Source organism: Pleuronectes platessa, chromosome 22 (assembly GCF_947347685.1).
Source record: "Pleuronectes platessa chromosome 22, fPlePla1.1, whole genome shotgun sequence".
In the NCBI taxonomy this organism is placed as follows: Eukaryota; Metazoa; Chordata; class Actinopteri; order Pleuronectiformes; family Pleuronectidae; genus Pleuronectes; species Pleuronectes platessa.
The window spans coordinates 17,500,661-17,524,235 of record NC_070647.1 but is presented as its reverse complement, the minus strand read 5'-3'; the positions used below and the strand labels follow the sequence as shown (position 1 = coordinate 17,524,235).

The window sequence follows — 23,575 nt, the reverse complement described above, 5'->3', positions numbered from 1 at the left end:
AGTAAGAAGAGGAGGAGGAGGAGAAGGAAGAAGAAGAAGAAGAAGAGGAGGAGGAGCGGGAAAGAGGAGGAGGAGGAGGGGGGAGAAGAGGAGGATGAGGGGGGAGGAGGAGGAGGAGGAGAAGGAAGTAGAAGAGGAGGAGGTGGAGAAGGAGGAGGTGGAGGAGAAGGAAGTAGAAGAGGAGGAGAAGGAGGAGGAGGTGGAGAAGGAGGAAGAAGAGGAGGAGGAGGAGGAGGAGAAGGAAGAAGAAGAAGAAGAAGAGGAGGAGGAGGAGGAGGGGGAGGAGGAAGAAGAAAGAAGAAAGAGAGGAGGAAGAGGAGGAGGAGAAGGAAGGAGAAGGAGGAGGAGGATGAGGAGGAGGAGGAGGAGGAGGGGGGAGAAGAGGAGGAGGAGGGGGAGGAGGAGGAGAAGGAAGTAGAAGAGGAGGAGGTGGAGAAGGAGGAGGAAGAGGAGGAGGAGGAGGAGAAGGAAGTAGAAGAGGAGGAGAAGGAGGAGGAGGAAGAGGAGGAGGAGGGGGAGGAGGAAGAAGAAAGAGAGGAGGAGGAGAAGGAAGTAGAAGAGGAGGAGGTGGAGAAGGAGGTGCAGGGTAGAGGAGGAGGAAGAGGAGGATGAGGAGTTGGATGAGGAGGAGGAGGTAGTAATCAGATCAACTGTTTTCTTCTTCAGGTGATCGAGCTGAACCGACTCGGTCGTCTTCTGACCTTCGACCCTCAGACAGGAAGTGTGCGCGTCCTGCTCGACTCGCTCTACATGCCCAACGGCGTCGCCCTGTCACCTGACGAGCACTTCCTGCTGCTCGCCGAGACCAGCATCGGACGCATCCTGAGGTACACACACACACAGACACACACACACACACACAGACACACACACACAGACACACATACACACACACACACACACACACACACACACACACACACACACACACACAGACACACACACTCTGAGGACACGTTCATGAATCATCTCTCTGGTCAGGTTCTGGCTGAAGGGCCCGGCGACCGGCGCCACGGAGATCCTCATGGACAACATGATCGGTTACCCGGACAACATCCGCCTCAGCGACCACGGCACGTTCCTGGTCGGCATGACGACGCCGCGGCTCCGGAAGCTGGTGCCTCCGTTCCTCGACGCCATCGCTCCGTACCCGGGCCTGAAGCGCCTGCTGGCCAAGGTCAGCGGGGTCATCCCCTGATTCACCTGAGTACCTAATGACTTCCTGTTGGTTTGTTTATATGAGTTGATGGAAATGAGCAGAATGTGAAATAGTTGAGAAACGAGTGAGAACAAAGTGGATTATCTGTGATTGTAGAAACAAAAAGTACAGATTTACATTCAGATACAGATTTAATGTTGTCCAGTGAAACACAAGCTAATGAAAATGATTTAGATTTAGTGAATAAAATCTATAAAAAGGGTTCAGACGATGAAAACAGCAGCTTTCATTAAGTTAAACTGAACTAACGAGGTCAAACTGAGCCAAGAGGAAATCATCCAAAAGATAAATGAATCAAAATCACATTAAAGGTTTAAAGTTAAACTAATAACTAATCTAAACTCAGAGAAAATCCATAAACAACCAGATCTACTCCTGATGAAGCTCGGTGTGATTCTCAATGATCCAGTCGGGGGGGGGGGGGGGGGAGTGAGGCTCTTTGTTCCAGACTGAGTCGAGAGCAGATAGTGTGAAATCTGACAGGACACACACACACACACACAGACACAGACACACACACACACACACAGACACACACACACAGAGGTCTGAACTCTTGGTGAACTTTGGGAAGCCTCTTGCATTTCGCTTCCAACCAATTACAATTATAATCGAGTGTTTTCCAGTAAATTTAATGTGTAAAATGTTAGATGAGCAAAATTTAAAGATGAAATTTAAAGCTTTACTTATTGTTCATTATTTAAAGATTGTTGAAGCCTGTTCAGTTCATCTTTTTCATTTATAAATATGATGTTCACTAAATATTACATTTTATATACTGTGTAAGGACTTAAATATCACCCTTATAAAACAGTTTTATGCTAAAACAGACAAAATTAACTATTTCATAGATTCCACAACAAACACAGAAGGTTTTCATTTCATTTCTCTCCACTAACGAAGTGACCCTGGTTGTCTCTGTGTCTCCAGGTGGTCCCTCTGAGCTGGTACGGCCTCCTGCTGCCCCGCTACGCTCTGGTCCTGGAGCTGGGACCGGACGGCGAGCTGGTGGGATCTCTTCACGACCCTGAAGGTCGTCTGACGTGGGCGATCAGCGACGTGTTCCAGCACCGGGGGAGGACGTACCTGGGCAGCACCGACCTGCCCTTCCTCCCCGTCCTGGAGGGCGGGTGACAGCTGAGGACGGAGATGAAGACCTGCTCCTTCTTTTTTTAATCTCTGGATTGTTTTTAGTTTCTGTCGAGCAGCTACAGGAAAGTTCTTTTTGTCATGGTTTCCTTCTTTCTAGACGTCCGTCTCATCAACAACATTTTCCAGGACAGAGAAGACGTCAGACACCGTGTGGAGGAAACTCTGTTTGTTTCCTCCATCTTGTTCTTTTGGTCACTACACTGGACTTTGAGGTTTTTCCACCGGTCACAGTCCTCTGAAGAACCTGAGAACAAATCTCAAACCTTTGTATCACACACACGATTCAAAAGGGAGGCGTGGCTTAACGTGTTCATTCTGAAACTAGTTTGTAAATTACATTTTCTCTTGGTCTCGGATTCGTGAATCTTTTGGGGACATTTTCCCCCCAAATAACTTTTTTATTTCTGTCTGGAATGTGAAACTCTAATTTTAAATTTACCCTGTCAATGTGATTTTTTAACTTTTTGAAACCATAAGAATGTAAACTCTTAAGTACTGTAATGAAAAGACTGATATTTTTTTTAAATAAATGTTTTAAATTTAGTTTATCCACTAAATCCTGTGCTTTGTTCTGTTTTTATAAAACTGAGAAACATCTCGGAATCTAAAAATCTGCAACAGGTATCATTTTAAACATTTATTGAAATTAAAGACTCAAGAAAATAATAGTAAAAATAGTCCATCTTTGTTTTTCTTCCTTTTTAGCTTCAAAACAGAAACTGAGGAGTTTTCCTTCTGATTCACAATCACAAAAATTAAGTAAACTACCTAAAAACTACCAGAACCTATTGTTCATTGAACTAAAACAATAACAGAGTAAAAAGTTAACGTAAGTCTCTTGTGTGATATTGAGAAATTCTTTATTTGGACAAATACATCTTCATCTTCATCAACTACAGTAAAATAAAACTAAATGTTGCCAAAACAAACAACTGTCCCGACAGATTGGAAAGTGCATCAGTGAAGTGAAACAACGTGGAAAATGAATCTGAGTGAGAATGTTCAGTTCTGTGGATTCAGGACTTTAATCTCTGTGTTGTGATATTTTAATATTTCAGTCCAGAGCAAAGAGGAGCTGTAGGATCCAGGCATGAAAACAACAACAGCAGCAGCAACACAATTCACAAAGGTAACACACACACAAAAAAAGATTCCGATTTTCACAATAAATGTCACAAGCACACATAACTCGACAGAGACGACGTCACTTTTCCCTCGAGTCTCAAATTTGATCTTTGGTTGGATGTTTAAAAACCCGGCAGAGATTCGACCGTTTTTTTAAAAATCATATCGTCACAAATTAACGTCTCAAGGCAGCTTGAAGTTCAACGATTAGGAAATTTAACACTTTCTTCTTCCTTCGCTCATCCAATAAGGGTGAATTATTATTATCCTGTGAACTTGTGTAGTACTTCTTCAAACTATTGCAGTTGTTGTATAATATTAAAAACCTAATATCATGGATTTCTGTCCATTAAAGGTGACGATGTGGATTAATAAGCTTCGGTATGAAATGTAAAACGTGAGCAGGCGGACGAACTAAAAACACAGAACGACGGTTTGAAAAGACAAATATTTAAAAGTGACGACTGTTAATGCAAAGTTTGATTCATGAACTTGACTCTTTTCACAGTTTAGAAAAATACATTGAAATGATGAATATGATTAAATGAGATTCTCTCTCTCCTCAGCTTCAGTCATGACCCATGAAATGAGATTTTTAACTTAACTCCCAAAAATCTAACGTTGACAGTTGAGATCTTTAATTTGCTCTCGTCATTGATTCCTGATTGAGATCAAGTTTCCTTCTTCAGTGTTTGTTAAATTTATATAATGTAGGATTTCAACCTGCGTCTCTTTCTAGGCACTTTTTTGTTGGACCACCTGTTGATGAAGTTACATTTTCTGCAGGAGGCACATTTAGTTTAGTTTTGCACTAATTGGGACTTTTCCTCAGTTTATTGGATCTGTACTTTCCAGACGATTCCTTCGAAACTTTACAAAACAAATTACTGGTATTTAGCTTTTAGTTCCAAGAAAGTGCTGAGCTGGTTGATACTGAAATAACAAACAAATCATATCTCGAGATACGAGAATTATCTTGAGATAACAAGATAATTAATAATACTATTTGATCACAAGACTCATTAGTTAAACTTTAAAAGTTGTTGTCATTTACCTCCTGTTTAATTTCCTCTTTAAAAACAATTTAATCCCCAGTGAATTTGAATCAAACCCAGGAGATTCTCTCAGGAACTTTTTGTAATTCACTGCTAAATTAAAAACAAAGTTTCACAAGAAAAAACATGACCTGTAAAATATCAACAATCTCAACAGAGAAGGGAAACGTGGGTTAAGAAGTCAAATTAAATCTGTCTAATAGAAATGTGGCCTTTCTGCACAACTACTGACAGACTCACTGACCAGGAGCCCAATCAAAGTGGCTCCTGCCCCCACAGGCTCCCTGTCATCATGGCCGCCCGCCGGTTACCAGACTGTAGGATCCCTTCACGTCGTTCTTTAACAGCAACCGGCTCAGGAGGCCCCGAAAAACCAGGTCACAAGGCCGATCACCACGAACAAGTCCTCCTTCCTCCTCCGTCTCACTTCATCCTCTGCCTCAGTCTGTTGAGCCTCCGGCTGGGACTGGTGAACATCTGTCGGGGGTCGAATTTATACCTGAGGAGACACAGGGCGGTTTAATTCAAGCTCACGTGAGAGAAAAATCCCCAAAACTCTCAACTCTGGAGTTTTATCAGCCCTAAATGTATTTATATCACATTTCAGGACTCAGTTTACTAAAGTATAAAAGTCAGAGGGTGTAAACATCTGACCTGGGATCGTACACGCCGGGCGTCCGACACGTCGGCCCGGAGCAGGACTGCAGCATCATCAGCCGGTGGTTCATCTTCTCCAGGAAGTCCTGACCAATGGAATCTGCGATGTTGGTCAGCTGGTACGGGTCAGCGGTGACGTTGTAGACTTCAACAAACACCTACAGGAGACGCACACCGGTGTCACTCCTATTCTTTATAAACACCCCCCCCGAACTGACCTGGTTAATAACGGCACATTAAAACATCACAGGACCCTGTACCTGGTTGTCATCAAACTCGCAGTACTGCAGGTTGGCAGAGGGGGCGACAGTTCGCACGCAGGCGTAGGTGTTGTTGAAGGAGTCCTCACACACACAGTCTGGAAAACACTCCTGAAGACAGAGAGAGAGAGAGAGGAGAGAGAGTTGTTTTTCTGTTTCTTCCCTGCAGCTGATTTTAATGTTTGATTTCCCCGTCAGTGCGTACCGACACCCCGGGGCCCAGCAGGGGGCAGGAGGGGTCGGTCACGTTGCTTCCTTCGCCCTCGTACTCCACCAGGACGTCTGTCCTCCAGCTGCTGCTGTTCACCGTCCCCTCCTGGAGACAGACGTGGACACATGATCATCTGAGCAGAATCTATAACTAACATGCTACATGTCACGAATTCTACAGAGACACTCAGCTCTTCACTTAGGGAGTTGTGTGTCTGTTAATTTCACATGTCATGGAATAATAAATAAAAGCATTAATCTGGGAAATCAATGTCTTATTCATTTAGTTTATCTAAGTATTTTCAGTGATGGTCTGTTAAAAACACAGATGAACCTTGAATGAATTATTTTATCTGCTCATATTCACTTAGAAACTGGTTTTAGTGGATGACTTTCTCCAAAATTAAAGTCTTGATGAACTGTTTGTTTTGTATTTTCTTGAAAAAGAAACGGGGGATCTCACCAAGACGGACAGGAAGGACATGCCGTCCATCTGCGTCTTGTTGACGTTGTAGCCGGCGATGTCCAGGATGGTCGGACCCAGGTCAACGTTCGCCACCGACATCTGACAACGTGATGGATCAAGTTCAGGTCAACAAAGACAACACAATAACAACACAATGTTTAATACATGGAGAAATATGTAGTCACATTAATGGACATTTCCACACAAATAATCCCGGGTTTGATTCCTGTTTCTGTAACTAATATCTTCTAAATTTCATATAATAATAGATATTAACCATAATGAATGTGTCTGTACCTGTGTGGTCTGGTTGGGTTTGATGTTCGGTCCTCGGACCATGAGAGGAACCTTGATGTCGAACTCGTAGAGCTGCCTCTTGTCCAGAGGAAGAGAAAACTGACCTGGAGCCAGAAGAAGAACAGAAACAGATTTAAAATCTATTTGTGGATCTGTTTTTGAATCATGAGTCTGAGAACAGGAACCAGTAGAAATAAACATGGCTGACACATGTTTACATGAGTTTCTACACGTACCCGTGTGATACCCGTTGTCCGAGGTGAAGAAGATGTAGGTGTTGTCCAGTTCACCTCTGACCTCCAACCTCTTCACTATTTTCTCCACCAGGTCGTCCACTGAGAGCAGAGTTCGCCACCTACAGGTCAGGACGAAGAATGACGCCAGACTGAGAATCTACATCTCACTGCACTGAGACTTTTCAAAATAAAGTTAAGACACAAATACAAAGCCCACAGGTGGTGGTCAGGGTTTAATGAGACTGACGTTGTGATTCATCAAAAAGTATCTTAGCAAAAGTGCTTTAATGTTTCTCCTGATAAATGAGAAACTGAGTCAAGTTTATCTCTGAAATATGATATTTAATAGAATCACCAGCTTGTGGTTGTTTGCCTCCACCGACCAGAGAAGTTTGAGTTCACACACATGTTCCTCCGGACTCATGAGGTCACCGTGACCTTTGACCACTGAAATCTAATCACTTCAACTTTGAGTCCAATCGACAACTTAAAAATAACAAATTCACGGGACAGAGGACAGAAAGTGTTCCTGATATGTTGGCTCACAGGTGCAGAGATTGACCTTTGACAGGAAGGATGAGGAGATGATGAAGAGCAAGAGGACCAAAGACAAAGCAGAGGAAGACTAAAGAAGGAGGAAGGTGAGACTGACCGTTTCCTGAAGGCATCGTCCAGGAACTGAACCGAGGAGTTGGACATGGGGGTCTTAGCTTGTCGGATCAGCCAGTGTTTGTCCTGAACAGAGAAGACGAGCGTTAGAACAAAGATCCTCACACATGACGTCACTGGGAGACGTTGATGGAACGAGGACCCGACCTTCCCGTGGACGTTGAAGTTGGGGTCCCTGGGAGCCTTGGTGGTGTTGAAGCTGCTCTGGTACTGAGGGGCCGCGGTCCAGGGAGAGTGGGGGGCCGGCGTGGAAACCATCATGAAGAACGGCTGGTAGTTTGATTTATACTGGAGGAAGTCCAGAGACATGTTGGCCTGAGAAAGAAGAGAGAAGACAGAGAGTTTTATTAATTATGATAATTTACACTCTGGATGAATTAAGTAATGAAAGTAAACTAAGTTATTTATCATAAAGAGGTTGTTGGAATCTTTTCTTCAAATTCATCTTTAAAAAACGATAAATAAATGACATTTAACATCACATATTTAAAGTAATAACTGACTTTAAATTAATCTGTGATGCTTTACACTAACATAAAGAGTCTATGGACAGTATAACGATGTAATAAAGTACAATATGAGTGTGTTCCTCACCAGTACGTCGGTCAGGTAGTCTTTGCTGTAGTCCGCTCCGTGTTTCTGAGCCTTCCCGTTCACCGACAGTGTGTAGTTGTAATATTTAGAGTTTTTCTCCTGGAATATACGAAAGAAGTTTTAAATACTCATGAATCCTTTTAGTATCTGGTCCCAAACTGTATTTTTACACCTCACAAAGTACACACGTCATCGCATTAGCTTCAAATGTATGTATGATATAACACACATTCTAATTTCAGCATGAACTGAGCTGCATTCAAGATTAATGATTATTATTCACGCATGAAGTTGTTAAATATTGTAAATCTGCTCATTTAACTCACATGAACTGAATCCTGATCCGAGATTAAACTTCTAAATCAGTTCTCTCTGTACTTGATAGTTCAGTAGCTGATGAATCCCTTAGGATCATTTTAGATTTAAGAGAGAAACTGAAGCAGGTAAAAGGTTCTGGGAGGATTTATTGAGTTATTTATTACGAGCAGTGAAATAAAAACCTCCCTCGACACGTCATCTCTGCAGAAACCATGTGATCTGATGGAGTCTCGCTGTGAAATGACCTCACATCTGAGTTTGTTCGGACACAAAACAGATGAAGATAAACTCTCTGTCACGACCTTTGTCACATGACGTCTGTAAACGACTCGGAGACGCACTGTAACTTCAGGAAAATCTATTTTTAGTAAATGTACAGAGCGTCCAGTCACATGACCTCTGAGGCCAGTGTTCCACTAAACCTCCCACAGGGAAGTTAGTGTGGTAAACACCTTCAAGTTGAAACATCTCAGAACTTTAAAACAATATGTGGACAAACTGCAGCAAAGAGTTTAAATAGGTAAATTCTGACATTTGAGATCCTTTTATATTCTTTGTATTTTATTTTATTATTATAAAAACCAAACCGGATTCCTCTTTCACCCAGACTTGTTTCATTTAGACTCTGACAACAAGTATTGACCATTTCTGGAGACTCGTAACAGGATGAAGCTGATAACAAGAGAAGTTAATCATTTCCCACAAATAATCAGGACAGAAAGATACGAGAGAACTAAGAGTTCATGGCCTCAAAAAACAGCTCTTTGGTTTGTCCTACTGTATGTTTTGGTGCTTCCTTGTTTCGTAAGTTGTTTGGAAACAAGCTGAACTGGACGTGAACCAGTAAGAGGTTCAGGTTTTGGACTGACAGGACCAGTCTGATGGCTGAAGGCTTCGTTCAGACTCAAACTGCAGAGTGAACATGTGGCTAAGAGGTTGAATAAGTCTGAGTCTCACCAGTCCGACCCAGTAGCTCCAGCCTGGAGGAACGTGCTCAACCCCACCGGCCTCCGGGTGCCCATACTGCAACACACAACCAAATACACACTATTATATGACACACACACACACACACTACAGAGCCATGACTGTCCCTGTATCAACTCTCTGCTGTATTTGAAGACGAGGATGTAAATGTACGACTATGGGCGTCCCGTCCTCTCTCACCTGGTTGAGGTATTTCCCAGCGAAGAAGGTTTGATACCCGGCGTAGCTCTTCAGCAGGGCGGGGAAGGTCTGCCCCTCCTCGCTCTTCTGCCACACGGCGCTGCTGCAGTTCCCCTCCAGCGTGTTGTTGATCACGTGGTGGTTGTGCGGGTATTTGCCCGTCAGGATGCTGGCTCGGCTCGGGCAGCACAGCGGGCTGGCCACGAACTGATGGAGGGAGGGGAGAGGGACAGATGAGATTCTGATTTAAAAGTTATGCTTGAGGAGACGTGAGAGGTGAAGACACTCACTGCGTTAGAGAAGGAGATCCCTGCGTCTCCGATCAGCTTCCTCGTCTTGCTGAGTGGAGTCTGGAAGGAAAAGATGATTTATGAATAATCTGCTGCAGTGAAAAATATCTTGTGTTTAATCTTTAAACTGCGACTTTAACCAACTGTGTCACACGTCAACAACAAGTCTACTCAGTGATGAAGCTGTTGTTGTCCTGTCCTTAAGAAAACAGACTGGACACAAACAACTAATAACAGAATCTGCTCAGACATTTAAAAGAAGAAAATCCACCAGACTTATCTTAAATTTACACTTTTTCTTATGGAGTTTGGTTTGATGAGAGGTTGATGTAGAAGGTGTGTGCGTGTGTGTCTGTGTGAGTCAGTGTGTTGTGTAGAAGCTGACTGTGTGTGTGTCTGTGTGAGTATGTCGTTTGTGTGTGTCCTACATGATGTGTCCGGGCAGGAATGTGAGTTTTCAGCTGACTCAGCCGGAACCAACAATCAAATTAAGACCAATTAATCCCACGTGTTCCCGCGGGGACTCGAACCCAGCGTCACTCTCACCGATGAAACACCGGATATTGAAGTAAATGAATAAAAAGGAAACTGACCAAACCCCCGATGGCGACGTCCAGGTCATCCGTGAGGATCAGAACTATGTTCGGTTTCCTGTAGGATTCGGCTGCGTAGTTCAAAGTGACGCAGCCGAGCAGGAAAGACATTAAAGTCGCTGACGCCATTTTTAATCCACTGAGTTACAAAGACCCGGGAGCGAGGGACAGTCTGTCCTCAACTGAGAGACATCAGGTCCGCGGGACAGTCAGTGCGTCGCCAAGAAGCCGCGGAGCAAAAACAACAACAACCTCAGACTGAGTTCCTGCTCTGTGCGGCACTTCCGGGATCTGTGCAACACTTCCCTGTTCCCCTGTCACGTGCCGCGAGACACCGGATGTGACATTAATCCTTACACTTAATTCTATTCTATTCTATTCTATTTAATTTGATTCTATTAAATAGAGGCCAGTGAAACATTAAGATTAAGAAATCTTAAAGAAAATGTGAATTTGCTAAATTACGTTTTTACGAATGAATTTAAATTAAAGGCCCGAGGACCGAATAGTGGGAGGCCCTATTGAAATTGTAAGGATTCTTTTTTTTTCTCTCAGGCAAATACATTTTTACTTATTTGCACATTTTAGCATTTTTATTCACGTGATTTTAATAACTTTTGCAATAGATTCGTCATTAACGGATCTTCTTCTTTTAGGGTTTATTTTGAAGAATCTCAAACCGGTTTAAGAAACGATTTGTATCGAATTTATAAAGTCACGTATCCGGATTACACGAGGTGAACGAGGAGCCCCTGAACGCAGCATCGTGTGTTCTCGCGAGAGTTCCCCTCAGACCCCGGAAGTGGGTACACCGAGGTTCCTCCGACGCTTCCTCTCGTGCCGCCTCGCGTCTCTCTGTCGGTTGTTGTTGTTGTTCGGCTCCGTGTCGGTGGTCGCGATGGGTAAAGCGGATTTTCTGTCCCCGAAGGCGATCGGGAACCGGATCAAGTCCAAAGGTCTCCAGAAGCTGCGCTGGTACTGCCAGATGTGCCAGAAGCAGTGTCGAGACGAGGTCAGGCGGGCTCTGTTGTCTTCCTCACTTCCTGTTGTTGTTTGTGTTGTTGTTGTTTGTGTAGTGTGTGTAACTCTCTGCCCTCTCTGCTCGTGGACAGAATGGCTTCAAGTGTCACTGCCTGTCCGAGTCCCACCAGCGGCAGCTGCTGCTCGCCTCCGAGGATCCCAACAAGTTCATGGACTTCTTCTCCGAGTGAGTGAATCAAAACATCAGGTTAATACAAACATGGAGGATTTCAATTCATCACGTGTCTCCTTCTCTTTCCTCCAGCGAGTTCAAGAAGGGCTTCCTGGAGCTGCTCAGCAGGAGGTTCGGTGAGTCCACACTTATCCAGATGTTTGTCCCCACACCACAGCTGTACGTGGATGAAATATGGATATAGGATATGGTTAGGTAGATAGATAGAGAATAATATAAGAACAACACTATAGAACATATAAAGATGGAAGAGAATACACATAATATGTATAAACAGAGTTGTGGGTAAGGAGTCACACAGAAGAGAGTCCAGAGTGTTTTGTGTCAGAGGTGTTTTCTCCTCCTGTCCTTGAACACAACTGACCCAGTGTGTGTCCGACCTGCAGGAACCAAGCGAGTGCAGAACAACATCGTGTACAACGAGTACATCAGTGACCGGGAGCACGTGCACATGAACTCCACGCAGTGGGAGACGCTCACCGACTTCACCAAGTGGATCGGCAGAGAGGGTGAGCGGCCGGGCTGTACCATGTTTGTTCAGCTACAGTTGATCACATCCTGTTAAACCAATAACCCGTCCCACGTGATCCTCAGGCTTCTGTAAAGTGGACGAGACGCCCAAAGGCTGGTACGTCCAGTACATCGACCGCGACCCGGAGACCATCCGGCGCCAGGAGGAGCAGGCGAGGAAGAAGAAGCAGGAGCTGGACGACGAGGAGCGCAGCGCCCGGTTCATCGAGGAGCAGGTCCGCAGGGGCCTCGGTGACAAGGAGCCGGAGGTGGGTCTCGACCTCACGACCTCACACGTGTTCAGCTCAATGAAGAGCGACAGAGACTTTGTGGTTAATGTTTAAAATGCATCTTTTTTTATCCTGTAGGAAAATCCAGTTTTCACAGAACTGAAGCGAGAGAGTGAAGAAGAGAAAGGTTCGGATCTGTTTTTATTTACATATTTAAGATTCAAGATTCTGGGAAAAATCTTTGGTTAAAATAAACCTAATTTGTTTCCAAACCTAAAATTAATATTTAACACTTTCCACTCTCATGCTTTTCTCCTCCTGCAGTTGCTTTCAACCTCGGAGCCTCGTGCTCTGCAGCTGGTCCTTCAAAATCTAAATCCAGGTACAGACGCCTCTCTGCACCACGTTAATCATTCAGAGGGAAATCAGTGGACAGATGTTGTGTGACAGTGCTGTTGTGTTGTTGTTGTGTGTCTGTGCAGTTCTGTCTTCGGGGCCACAGCAAAGAAACCCGCAGCCTTGTCCTCGACCAAGAGGAAAGACTTACCGTCCACTTCCGACTCCAGATCGGAGAAGAAGAAGAAGAAGTCGGCTCTGGAGGAGATCATGGAGGTGGAGGACCCGGTTCTGTTTTGTCTCCAGAGCTCAAGTTTCCTAATTAGAGCTTTTCAGTTTAACGAGATGTTGTTGTGCAGATGGAGGAGAAGAAGAAGCAGTCGGTCAGGATGGATAATTGGCTGCGGCCGGGCATCGTGGTGAAGGTCGTCACCAAGCGGCTCGGAGAGAAGTACCACAAGAAGAAGGCCGTCATCATGGTAACTCCGCCCCCTTGTCTCTGTGAGTGACAGAATGTTTTCACTCGTGGTTGATGCTGATCTCCGGTGACCCCGTCTGCCGCAGGAGGTGCGAGACAAATACGCCGCCGTGGTGAAACTGATCGACTCCGGGGACAAGCTGAAGCTGGACCAGGCCCACGTGGAGACGGTGATCCCGGCACCAGGTGAGCTCCCGGTCAACGCCGCTCAGACTCGTAGAATAAAGTTCTAAACTGGACGTGAGCCTCAGCTGTGGTGTCTCGTCTCCTGCAGGTAAACAGGTTCTGATCCTGAACGGGTCCTACAGAGACACCGAGGCCGTGCTGGAGGGCATCGACGAGAAGAAGTTCTGTGCCACGCTCACGCTCGACTCGGTGAGTGTCTCCGGGCTTCAGCAGCCAAAACCTGGACCTGACCCACGTGTTCAGGTCCGGGCTTCAGCTTCCAGAACCTGGACCTGACCCACGGGTTCAGGTCCAGGCTTCAGCTGCCAGAACCTGGACCTGACACACGGGTTCAGAACCAGGCTTCAGCAGCCAGAACCTGGACCTGACCCACGGGTTCAGGTCCTTTCACACCAGGTCCTCACTTTCCTCACCAGGGTTCCTACTGTCATGGAAAACCTGGAAAAGTCATGGAATTTTAAACTGAGTTTTTCCAGGCCTGGAAAAGTCCCGGAAAAAAATAATCTCCCAAAAGTTTTTGAAACGTCATGGAAATATTCATATTTTCATGTCGTTCATTTTAGGGATGGGCATAATTAATTGACGATCGATTAATTGATCATTAAGAATTTCGTAAATTACATAATTTTTTCATCGGTGAAAACGATTGCATGTTCGCTATGTGGCAGGAGATCGGAATATCCGAGTTGCCCTGAACGCAGCACAGTGAGGGTGTTAGTAGCTGGAGGAAGCACTAGTTCATTTACGCTGGGTTCTAAATAATTCATATGCTTTTAAAGAAATACGCTCAAAATATAGGCAGGCATACTTGGGTTTGTGTAATTTAAGGTATACTGTATGCCTTGGAATTCTCATTGTTCGGTTGAATACTACATTTTGTCCCTTTTTAAATTGATTGGTCAAAACAGGTATGAACCCTGCCTCACGCACAGAAACCTCACACACAGACGGATGATACTTTTTTATTATTTATCACTTGTTAATAAACCTGTTTCCTTGTTGAAGTTTTGTGTCTTCTCCTCCTCAGGGTCACCAGAAGGGAAAGACCGTGGAAGTCGCTTACGAGGATTTCTCCAAACTGGCCTGATCCTGAAAATCTCCCATTTAAAAAAACACAAAACCTCAGGAACCCATTTCACTGAGGGACTCTACTGTGTCAGAGTTACTTACCCACAATCCACCTGTTCATGTACATATCCCACAATGCTTTTTCCAGGGAGACAAACAAAGAGCAATGAGTTCAATTTGTTTTGTTCTTTTTATTTTTGGATCGATATTCAAGTTGTCTTAACATTGACGATGTCAATTTTGTGCGAATAAATTCAACCTAAGTGAATTCTGTGTTTTCTTTCTTTTTATTTGAAACACAATCTGTGAACAAATGGATGAAATTACTTCTGAAGAAAAACAAATGAGTTACACGTGTCACAACAGTGGAGAAAGTTTATTCTCTCAGGGCGTCTGAAGGAAGCTGTGGAGGTTCGGCACGATGTAGTCGGTGTAGTGGCCGTCGATGAAGCCCTTCCCGCTGTTGTGGATGAACCAGCAGTAAATGTTAGAGCCGCGTCGCTTGTCACGCCTGTAGTCCTTCTGCCAGCCCCTGATACACACACACAGACACACAACACACACGTATGTACGTCAGGTTTCAAACATGTAATAACCGTGTCCCATTTCCTGGGTTGTGAAGTCATCGTTCCCACTTGTGTGTTCATTGGAACGTGTTTGAAAACATGGTGAAGACAAAATGAGTTTAAACAAAACTTTGAAACCACTTTATAATATTTCCGTGATAGAGAAGAGACGAGAAAGAAGATCAGGTGAGACTGAGATAAATCGTTTAAAATATAAAATCATCTGTATCGGCTAAAAAGTTTTGTTTTGGCTTGGGGATGGAGAAGTGACATTTGTAAAATTCAGATTAGAATTAGAAATATTCAGCTGCAAGATTCAACGTCACCACTAGATGTCACTAAATCCTGATGACGTCAGAAACTCCTCGTTCTTTGATCTGTGGGCAGCGAACTTTTCCTTTTATTATCCGGTGTCATGTGACTCGTACCTGGTGACCAGCAGCTGGTTGCCCTTCACCTCCATCGTGGCCTCCTTCTTCAGAGGGTCGACTCCCTCGTGGACATCGTGCACGCTCACTTCAGGCTCTCTGGAGAACTGACCTGTGACATCACACACACACAAACACAAACACACAAACACAAACACACACATCCAGTTCAACGAGCTCAAAACCGTGTGTTAAATATTCAGGTTGTGAAGAGGGGCGTTACCGATGAGGCCGTGCACCAGTGGCGAGTACTGGTTGGTGTTGGGGATGTAGATCCCCAGGAAGTCCACGCCGACGGGGTTCTTCTTCCACACGCGGTGCAGCAACACCATCACCTGGATGTCGTTGTTCACTGTGACGGTGACGTGCGAGTTCTTCACGATGGAAATCCTCACCCTGAAACACACACAGACACACACACACACACACACATCAGACAGGATCCTCCAGACGGTGAAGCAGCAGCAGCCGGGGGTCTCTGCAGCAGCGGTGGCGGTGGTGGTGGTGGTGGTGGAGGTGGTGGTGGTGGTTACCCGTCCTGTGAGATCTCGGCCGTGGCGCCCCAGGTGAACGTGTGGTTGTTGCTGCCGTCGGTCATGGAGATGCCGTCGGTGCCGATGGTCACACTGAGCCCGTCCGGCTGGTAGTACACGGAGATGAGGCCGAAGTACGTGCTGAGGTGGTTCTTGTGAAGCTTCTTGGAGCCGATCAACTGACCGTTCACCACCAGGCCTACAGGGCGAGGGTCAGAGGTCAGAGGTCAGATGACAGCTGGTTGTACTTTACACTACATTTGTTAGTGACATTTCACATATGTGCCAATGTGTAAATAACCCAAGAAAAATATTGGACTTGATCGTGAAATCACATTTGTTTGAGAAAGTTAATTTCCTTTTATATCTTTAAAATGTGTCAAGTTCTCTTCTCTGTTCCTTTACACCACTTTCTGAACCTCAGAGAGAACCACTGTGATGTTGTTGTGTTGTTGTGTTGCTGTGTTGTTGTCTCCAGACCATGAAGAGGTTCGAGTCCCGGGTCTCCTACCTGCTCCGGCGTCGGACACCAGGTTGAGGATGTGACCGGGTTTGGAGTCGATGTTGAAGCAGACGTCCATGTTGCTCGTGGGCAGGTGGACGATGAAGTGAGGGTCGTTGTCCACTGGGGGAGAAACACACCAGTTCACAGTCTGCACAGGGAGGGTGCTGTCAGTGTGTGTGTTTGTGTGTCTGTGTGTGTGTTACCTATGTTGATACGCGGAGGCAGAGACTGAGGCAGAGGCAGAGGCAGACTCCACTCCAGTTCACCCTTCTCAACCTGCATCGGGGGGGCCAGAGTGCTCACCTGGACCCAGGGTGGGCGCTGGTAGACGATCGGCACTGGAGTGCGACCATTGGACGGTGGGCCTCCTCCCATTCCTACCGAAATATGTATTAATATACTTCACTGAGGTAAAAGTACTAAATCTAACGTCTTTAATATAAGGCTTGTTGGATTTAAGGGAACTGACGTTGGGCCTCGGTGGAGCTGAGATTTACTCTAGTTTTACATTTAATCTAATTTCTTGTTTCTTTTCCTTTTAGATTAAACGTATTTCTAGTTGAAACACACATGTGGTGTCATCCTCTCTTCCTCCTCCTCCTCTTCCTCCTCCTCCTCAGTGAAACATTCTCGGCAGGCACCTGAGCAGCAGCCGTGCTTGGGGTCCCTCGGGGAGTCGGCCAGCAGCCGCTCCGTGGCGTCCTCGCTCTCCACCAGCAGGGCGGTGAGCGGCGTCACGAACTGATGCTCCACGGCCAGAGCCATGATCTGCTGGGTGATCTTCCTCTTCTTGACGGCGGTGGGAGCCAGAGACCTGCAGGAGACACACACTCCAGCTGCTGAGCACTGAAACACCCGAGGGTCGGGGGGTCTCTCTCCATGTCCCCATCCACCTCACGTGTCCCTCACCTCTCTGAGATCAGCTGCTTGACGGTGATGTAGGCCCACATCTGCCTGGCGAAGCCCGTGAACGAGTGCTGCTGCTTGGACAGCTCCACGTCCAGCTGCGCCGTGTCGGCCTCCGTCTCCAGCGTGATGTCCAGCCGGGCCTGAGGGACGAGAACCCACAACTTCACGTGAAATAAAGTGTTCCTCCTCTGAGACGGAGGTTTTTCAATCCATCGCTCCTACCCATGTGATCCAATGTGTGTTTGTGTGTTTGTGTGTTTGTGTGTTTGTGTGTTTGTGTGTTAGACTCACAGCTGCGGCCGTGGTGAAGCTGGTCAGCGTGTCGCTCTCGGACGGCAGCACCTTCCCGGCCACCACCAGCTCCGAGCCGCTGAAGTACTTATCGAAGCGGTTCTGGGTGACGTCGGACACGGCGTCCTCCGGGAACTGGATGTCGATTCTCCTCAGCAGGGGGGAGGAGACCTGGCTGTAGAACGCCTGCAGAGGAAGAGGAAGAGGAGGAGGAGGAAGAGGAAGAGGAGGAGGAGGGAAACTGTGAGGAGCAAAGTCTGTGACAAGGAAAATCCTCTAAATTCAAGGTTTTAAATTTGATTTCAAGACAAGGTCAAATGTCAAAAGTCAAATGTCCTTTGTCGATCAGGACATTTGAAGCTGACCGGAGTCGTACCCGCAGCTGCTCGGCGGCGTCGTGGTTGGCGTAGATCCTCTGGGCCATGCCCCGGTTCTCCAGGGCGATGCGCTCCAGGAAGTCGTAGTCCACGTCGAAGCCGATGCCGAGCGAGAAGAGAGAGAACTCCTCCCTCATCACTCGCTTCACGTTCTTCTGGATGGTGCTGAGCTTGATTTCTCCTGCGAGAGAGAGAGGAAACAGCAGAAGATAATAAATGATTCAACATCTCAAAGGTCACTGGACCAATGTGGAATCTTTACTGGACTGGGACCAGTCTTACCCACGGTGGGATCCCCGTCCGACACCAGGATGATCATGGAGACGGAGCGCGGGTCGATCATCCCCTGGTTGGACGCCCGCACCAGCATCTGAACCGCTCTCATCAGGGCCTCGTTGATGTTGGTGCCTGGGGTCAAAGGTCAAATTAAACTCACTGAGGAGCTTATGTTTTCACCTTTTCTATTAGATCTCAAGCTGTGGCACCTCTCCTTCCCATGATGCCTCACCTCCGTTGGGCTTGATGTTCTGGATGTACTTCTTGGCGTCGGTGACCTGGATGGACGAGCCGTGCACCAGCTCCTCGTTCCAGCAGCGCACGTTGTGGTTGAAGTCCACGATGCTGAAGTGGTCGTCTATCGTCAAGTCGTCCAGAATGGCCTGCATGGCCTCCACCGTCTGAGGGAGGAGGTGTCGTTAGGACGAAGGAGCGGTGAGGAAGAGGAGCAGGAGGAAGTTTGAACCAGCCGTCACCTACCTGCTTCATCTTCACGCCCCACATGGAGCCGCTGACGTCGATGACGAACACGATGTTCTTGGGGAGCGGGGACATGTTGGACGGGGCGAAGAAGTGGACAAAATGGCCGTCGGAGACCTGCAGCTCTCCGGCGTTTCCGTCTCTGGTCACGTCGTATTTCACGGTGAAGACGCCGTCGACTGCGCTGCCGCTGCAGTTCTCACACTTCCTCTGCTGCTGCAGGCTCGGCTTGAAGACGACGTGAGCCTGAAGACAAAGGGAATCAGACAAATGGTCTTTTCTTATCCCTTTTTTTGGTAATATTTCGAGATATTGGACATTTCTTGACATTTCCCCTGATTTGACAGAGAAGAATTCATGGATCTAGTCTGGAAAAACCTGGAAAAGCAGATTTCAATGTGGTTTCAAATCTTATTTCAGCCACTACACTGTAATAATGTGGATCCACTGTAGGGTTTGAGTTTTATAAAAGGGGAGATCCAGATTTCCTCACATCTGGACACTGAGTCCCCGTGTGTCTCCAGCGTTACCTTGTCTTTGCTGGACGTCACTTTGATGTCGTCTGAGAACTGTGAGCCGAGCGTGTTGGGTGATTCCACCGTGGAAATTCCCTTCGGCTCGTAGATGTACACGTCCACCTGCACAGAGACGGGTCAGTGAGGATCTCACACACACACACAGACACACACACACACACACACACACACACAGTGTATACATCCTCCCACTCTGACCTGGAACTGAGGCACCAGCCGGCCGGGCTGCAGGTACAGTGTGTGCTCGTAGAAGCCCAGCCTCCTCGTCATCATCTCCTGGTAGTGGAGCTCAAACTCGATGTGGCTGCCTGGAGGAACGTGGACCTCTGTCTTGAAGGTCTCCATGTCCTGGGAATTGGCCCTGAACAAGATAAGAGGCTTCATGAAGCTGCTGAGCTCCGACTGGGATTCCTCCAGGTGGCGGGTTCAGTACCTGACGATCCCTGCTGCCTTGCCTCGGGCTCGGGCCTGAGCGTACAGGTTCCTGGCGACTGTCTTCTCCTTCACCGAACCCACGAAGATGATCCCGTTCACGTTCCTGCAGAGAGAGAGAGAGAGAGAGAGAGAGAGAGAGAGAGAGAGAGAGAGAGAGAGAGAGAGAGAGAGAGAGAGAGAGAAACCTTGAACCACATTCTGCTGGTTCTGTTTGACCTGGACTCTGTGGACCTGTGGGGAGGGGGGGGGGGGGCTCACATGGTGAAGTTGGTGATGAAGGCCCGTTTGGGGATCTGCACGTTGAAGCCGATGCTCTGGGCCGCGGAGGCCGAGTTGACCACGGAGCTCCTGACGGTGGTGTGGGCGAAGCGGGACGTGATGCGGCTCTCCATCTTGTAGCTCTTGACGGTGATGTCATCTCCACGGATGGCCTGGGGGGGGGGGGGGGGGGGGGGGACACAGAGAGAACGAGGATGGACGAGTATTCATAAGTCGTCCTTCATGTTTCTCACCTGTCGGCACTTGATCACTTCATTTATCAGAAACATTTTAAAGTCTCTCCCTTGATTAGTTCCTATTCTTTCCAAACATTTTAATGATCAGTAGAATTTATCATTTTAATTGACCACACACAAGTTTATAAATGAGATCGTTTAACAAAATTAAACTTATCAAAAACATGAAGACTTGAACAAACATCACAACATGATAAGAACTTTTTAGTTTGGTCCACGTCCCATCTGCTAACATGGAGGAGGCAGGGTTTATGCTCTATATATAAATTTTAACTAGACGGTTTGTTTTATTACTTTGTTATTTCATCCACTGTCTTAAATTTGTGATTGCACAGAATGTATTTTCTGTTTTTCTGTTTGTGTGGCACTTAGTTGTTGTTGTTGTTGATGTTGTTGTTGTGCCGCCTCAGTCGTTAGCTGATCTTCTTCAAAGTAAAGTTTTTAAGTCTCGAATAAGTAAGAATCGAGGTTGTTGTGTCCTTTAGAATCCGACTCTGTTCACAATGAGTTAAAGTTCAATCATAGACATTAAGTCATAATTTTAAATATATATAAAAAAGGCAGAAACCTGAATTATAAACCTGATAAAACCACAAACTAGCTCCTCGGCCTCACAGGCCTGATGTGATCTCTGACGGGTAAAGAGAGAAAGTCAATAACCCTCCAGTCACTTGGGTCCGTCCAAACAGCAGAGCATCGATTACTAGATAAGGTTCAACTCTGTGACAGTGAAGAGGCTCCGACAACAAGACGAGGGGCCTACTTCAAAGTCTTCCTGCTCCTCGCTGGTCAGGACGGCTCTCTGAAACACACACACACACAGACACACACAGACACACACAGACACACACACCAAGACAGAGAGAAACACACACAGACGGAAATCATCAGTGTCTTCATCTGTTGCATCATCAGTGACGAAGGCAGATTCACGTTGTGTCTCGATTGTTTAAACATTTGGACAAAGTGTCCGGAGGTGAACTCACCTTGTGTCTCCCCGGAGGAACCTCCACATCTGACTGGTGGAAGAAGAGAAACACAATTAATCTGGCAAAGTGGAATAAGAACTAGATTTTCAACAGACGTCAATTTGTGCTAATGATTAAAACCAGATTCAACAGTCATGTGACCTGGTTCTGTGTTTTAAAGCAACAGATCAGGAGACAGTCACTATTTTATTCTTATGTATTTTACAACAAATGTATAAATTAAACTTTAGAAATGTTAAATATGTGTCTGTACTTTACTTAAGTAAGTTTTGTATTAATTTTAAGGGCTCAGATATTTTGATTTAATTCCAAACAAGTAATAAATATACAAAAGGTTTTTGTAGCAATGATGAGAAGAGAGATTTTACATATATTCATATTTTACACAACATTTCTGTTTTGATTCTTATTAAAGATTAAAATCTGATTCAACAATGAAGCCAAAATGACATTGTTTTATATTTTTACACATTTCTAAAACCCTCTGTTCTAAGCGAGACTTTTCAGATTGTAAAATTTGTCCCTGCTTTACAAAAACACATTTTTAAATTACTCTTAAAGGTTCAGACTTTTTGATTTCATTAGAAAACCTTATAAATACACAAGATGTAAAGTTTCTGTCCTAGTGATGAAAACATTGTTAGAACCGGTGAAGGTGAATAAGACATGTTTGTGTTTGTCTGAATGTTGTTTGCTTAACAAAGCACAAACTTCACAGACAGAGAAATATTGACTTATGATGAAATGTTTGACGATAGAAAAGTACTGAGTAGAGGTGATTATATTTGCACCTACAATGAAATTCCTTTTATGCTTTTAACTTAGATTGATTAAAAGCATTCCATTGAAGTAGAATAAATACGATTTTTAAAATAACGTCCATGATGACAAACTATTTAGATTTTACCGTCAAGTATAGAAAACAGAGTAAATTAGATTTTTAAAGTATGAATGATGACAAATGAGCCAAAGTGAGTTTTAAACACAAAAATCAACTGCTCTTGCAAAAACAATTTCAATTTACTTTTATCTTAATTCTCACATTTAGACACAAATGAAGTTACGTCCTCTGGTCAGTGATTTAAACATTTAAACACTAAGACACATCGTCCTCAGCTGGTTTGAGATCTGTCCCGTAAACACAAAGTTCCCTGAGATTCTCCAACTCACTGAGTCGTCCTCCCATTCTCCATCGATCACAAACTCAAAGCAGTGGCCCTGGTGGAGCAGCAGCAGCCCCAGGAGCAGCAGCAGCAGACGCCTCATGTTTCCAGGCCTGTGGGCTCAACACATATGCAGGCACACACACACACACAAACACACACAGTCACATGAAGTGGAGGCACACACAGCTCAGGGGAGATGCACAGTCCTTCTGCAGGGAGCCTTGTGGAGAAACGCTGCCGAGCTGGAGGTTGAAATCCAGTGAACTGATCGACTCCCGGCCCCAGTCAATATTTGTTGTGTTTGGTGGAACTCAGGGAAGGAAACTTTGAAACTTGACCTGCTGGTGGGGGGGGCGGGCAAATAGGACAAGATCTGATTCACAGATTAACCAGAGGAATCACGTCAGACACAGAGTTTACACATCTGAGATTTAAAAAACACAGTTTGACCCTCGTGCTGCAGATTTGGTCAAATATTTTTATTGTTGAGTTCTAACAAAGAACTTAAATACCGTTAAAGACATTTTCTAGGGTTAAATTAGGAACGTGTAATGTTGCATTATGGCCACAAGGCGGCGGTAAAGTCAGCGTAATATCTGAGGGCTTCACCTGAGGGAGACATTATGGGATGTATGCAGAGCCACTGAATTAAGGAACAGAACATGTAACTGAAGTTTTTAAGATATTTTTAGTTTGAATTATTCCCCTTGTGTAGTTTTAAATAATATAAGTTATAGGGAATCAATTTAAAATGTTTATTGTTAATTATGAAAGCAGCTCATTACACTTTATGGCAGTCTCGTGTTGCCTTCAGGTGCCTCCTGTAAACTCCAGCTCCTGTGTTGCATGAACTTTAAACTAGAAATACATTTGTTCAATGCTTTTCTAACTCGTGGTGAACAAAGAAATGTTGCATTGTATTGCTTTTTTTATTGAATGTTAATGCATTCAAAATACAGTAAATTATTTTTATTAAAAGCATTACAAAGAAAGTTGAACTCCATAAATAAACATACTGAGAAATAATGGATTGATTTAGTGTTTTTTACAGGAACAGGGATTATTCAAGTGCTTAATGGTCTTGAATGTTAAAAGACATTTAATTCTATGTAAATAATATAAAATATAAACATCCTATTGCTGACTGTGTGTTTGTATTTGTATTTGTTTTCTGGCCTTTACGCGTAATAACAGAACAAAGCAACGACGCCCCCTACAGGCAGCAGCCGCAGCAGCAGCC

The 23,575-nt window shown here is 45.3% G+C and overlaps 4 protein-coding genes across 5 annotated transcripts in view; 2 read left to right on the top strand and 2 right to left on the bottom strand.

Moving 5' to 3' along the window:
- zgc:194209 (uncharacterized protein LOC570908 homolog) overlaps positions 1–2,914 on the top strand; it is a 5,668-nt gene extending 2,754 nt beyond the window's left edge. Inside the window, exons 2-4 of the mRNA XM_053415485.1 lie at positions 667–827; positions 982–1,177; positions 2,150–2,914. Coding sequence (XP_053271460.1) covers positions 667–827; positions 982–1,177; positions 2,150–2,353 — 561 coding nt within the window. The 3' untranslated portion in view covers positions 2,354–2,914. The remainder of the gene's footprint in view (positions 1–666; positions 828–981; positions 1,178–2,149) is intronic.
- Positions 2,915–3,209: 295 nt separating this feature from the next.
- Positions 3,210–10,617, bottom strand: gnsa (glucosamine (N-acetyl)-6-sulfatase a). The gene is made up of 14 exons (XM_053415219.1): positions 10,309–10,617; positions 9,716–9,775; positions 9,426–9,632; positions 9,216–9,281; positions 7,941–8,039; positions 7,494–7,661; positions 7,330–7,412; positions 6,678–6,796; positions 6,442–6,545; positions 6,142–6,243; positions 5,674–5,784; positions 5,469–5,579; positions 5,206–5,366; positions 3,210–5,050 (listed from the first exon to the last, which is right to left on the bottom strand). The coding sequence occupies exons 1-14, from the start codon at positions 10,435–10,437 to the stop codon at positions 4,975–4,977; spliced, it is 1,596 nt and encodes a 531-aa protein (XP_053271194.1). The 5' UTR covers positions 10,438–10,617; the 3' UTR covers positions 3,210–4,974.
- Positions 10,618–11,097: 480 nt separating this feature from the next.
- kin (Kin17 DNA and RNA binding protein) lies at positions 11,098–14,597 on the top strand. Its single transcript, XM_053415037.1, has 12 exons — positions 11,098–11,320; positions 11,421–11,515; positions 11,594–11,637; positions 11,908–12,030; positions 12,116–12,300; positions 12,400–12,448; positions 12,586–12,643; positions 12,744–12,873; positions 12,957–13,076; positions 13,162–13,261; positions 13,350–13,450; positions 14,289–14,597. Exons 1-12 carry the CDS (start codon positions 11,207–11,209, stop codon positions 14,346–14,348), a joined length of 1,179 nt encoding a protein of 392 aa, XP_053271012.1. The 5' UTR covers positions 11,098–11,206; the 3' UTR covers positions 14,349–14,597.
- On the bottom strand, positions 14,501–22,662 carry itih2 (inter-alpha-trypsin inhibitor heavy chain 2). 2 transcript variants are annotated; one of them, XM_053415035.1, is made up of 20 exons: positions 22,340–22,662; positions 21,167–21,202; positions 20,944–20,982; positions 19,924–20,096; positions 19,664–19,768; positions 19,429–19,591; positions 19,225–19,332; positions 18,695–18,940; positions 18,447–18,615; positions 18,221–18,346; positions 17,938–18,119; positions 17,562–17,747; positions 17,271–17,410; positions 17,003–17,175; positions 16,565–16,738; positions 16,368–16,481; positions 15,857–16,055; positions 15,547–15,719; positions 15,324–15,435; positions 14,501–14,861 (listed from the first exon to the last, which is right to left on the bottom strand). In XM_053415035.1, the coding sequence occupies exons 1-20, from the start codon at positions 22,433–22,435 to the stop codon at positions 14,714–14,716; spliced, it is 2,862 nt and encodes a 953-aa protein (XP_053271010.1). In that variant the 5' UTR covers positions 22,436–22,662; the 3' UTR covers positions 14,501–14,713. The 2 variants fall into 2 exon arrangements, with proteins under 2 accessions (XP_053271010.1, XP_053271011.1); XM_053415036.1 differs by having other exon boundaries at positions 21,167–21,199; positions 22,340–22,660.
- Between the last annotated feature and the right edge of the window lie 913 nt (positions 22,663–23,575).

Bases quoted from the DNA above. Each gene is read 5' to 3' on its own strand.
- itih2 (XM_053415035.1), bottom strand. From the start codon at position 22,435: ATGAGGCGTCTGCTGCTGCTGCTCCTGGGGCTGCTGCTGCTCCACCAG. The intron at 20,097-20,943 runs GTAGGCCCCTCG...CCCCCCCCCCAG, and splicing joins AGGAGCAGGAAGACTTTGAA to GCCATCCGTGGAGATGACAT. The intron at 19,769-19,923 runs GTGAGCCCCCCC...CTCTCTCTGCAG, and splicing joins TTCATCACCAACTTCACCAT to GAACGTGAACGGGATCATCT.
- kin (XM_053415037.1), top strand. From the start codon at position 11,207: ATGGGTAAAGCGGATTTTCTGTCCCCGAAGGCGATCGGGAACCGGATC. The intron at 12,301-12,399 runs GTGGGTCTCGAC...TTTATCCTGTAG, and splicing joins TCGGTGACAAGGAGCCGGAG to GAAAATCCAGTTTTCACAGA. The intron at 13,451-14,288 runs GTGAGTGTCTCC...TCTCCTCCTCAG, and splicing joins CCACGCTCACGCTCGACTCG to GGTCACCAGAAGGGAAAGAC.
- gnsa (XM_053415219.1), bottom strand. From the start codon at position 10,437: ATGGCGTCAGCGACTTTAATGTCTTTCCTGCTCGGCTGCGTCACTTTG. The intron at 7,662-7,940 runs GTGAGGAACACA...CTTCTTTCTCAG, and splicing joins ACTACCTGACCGACGTACTG to GCCAACATGTCTCTGGACTT. The intron at 7,413-7,493 runs GTCGGGTCCTCG...TTCTCTGTTCAG, and splicing joins ACTTCAACGTCCACGGGAAG to GACAAACACTGGCTGATCCG.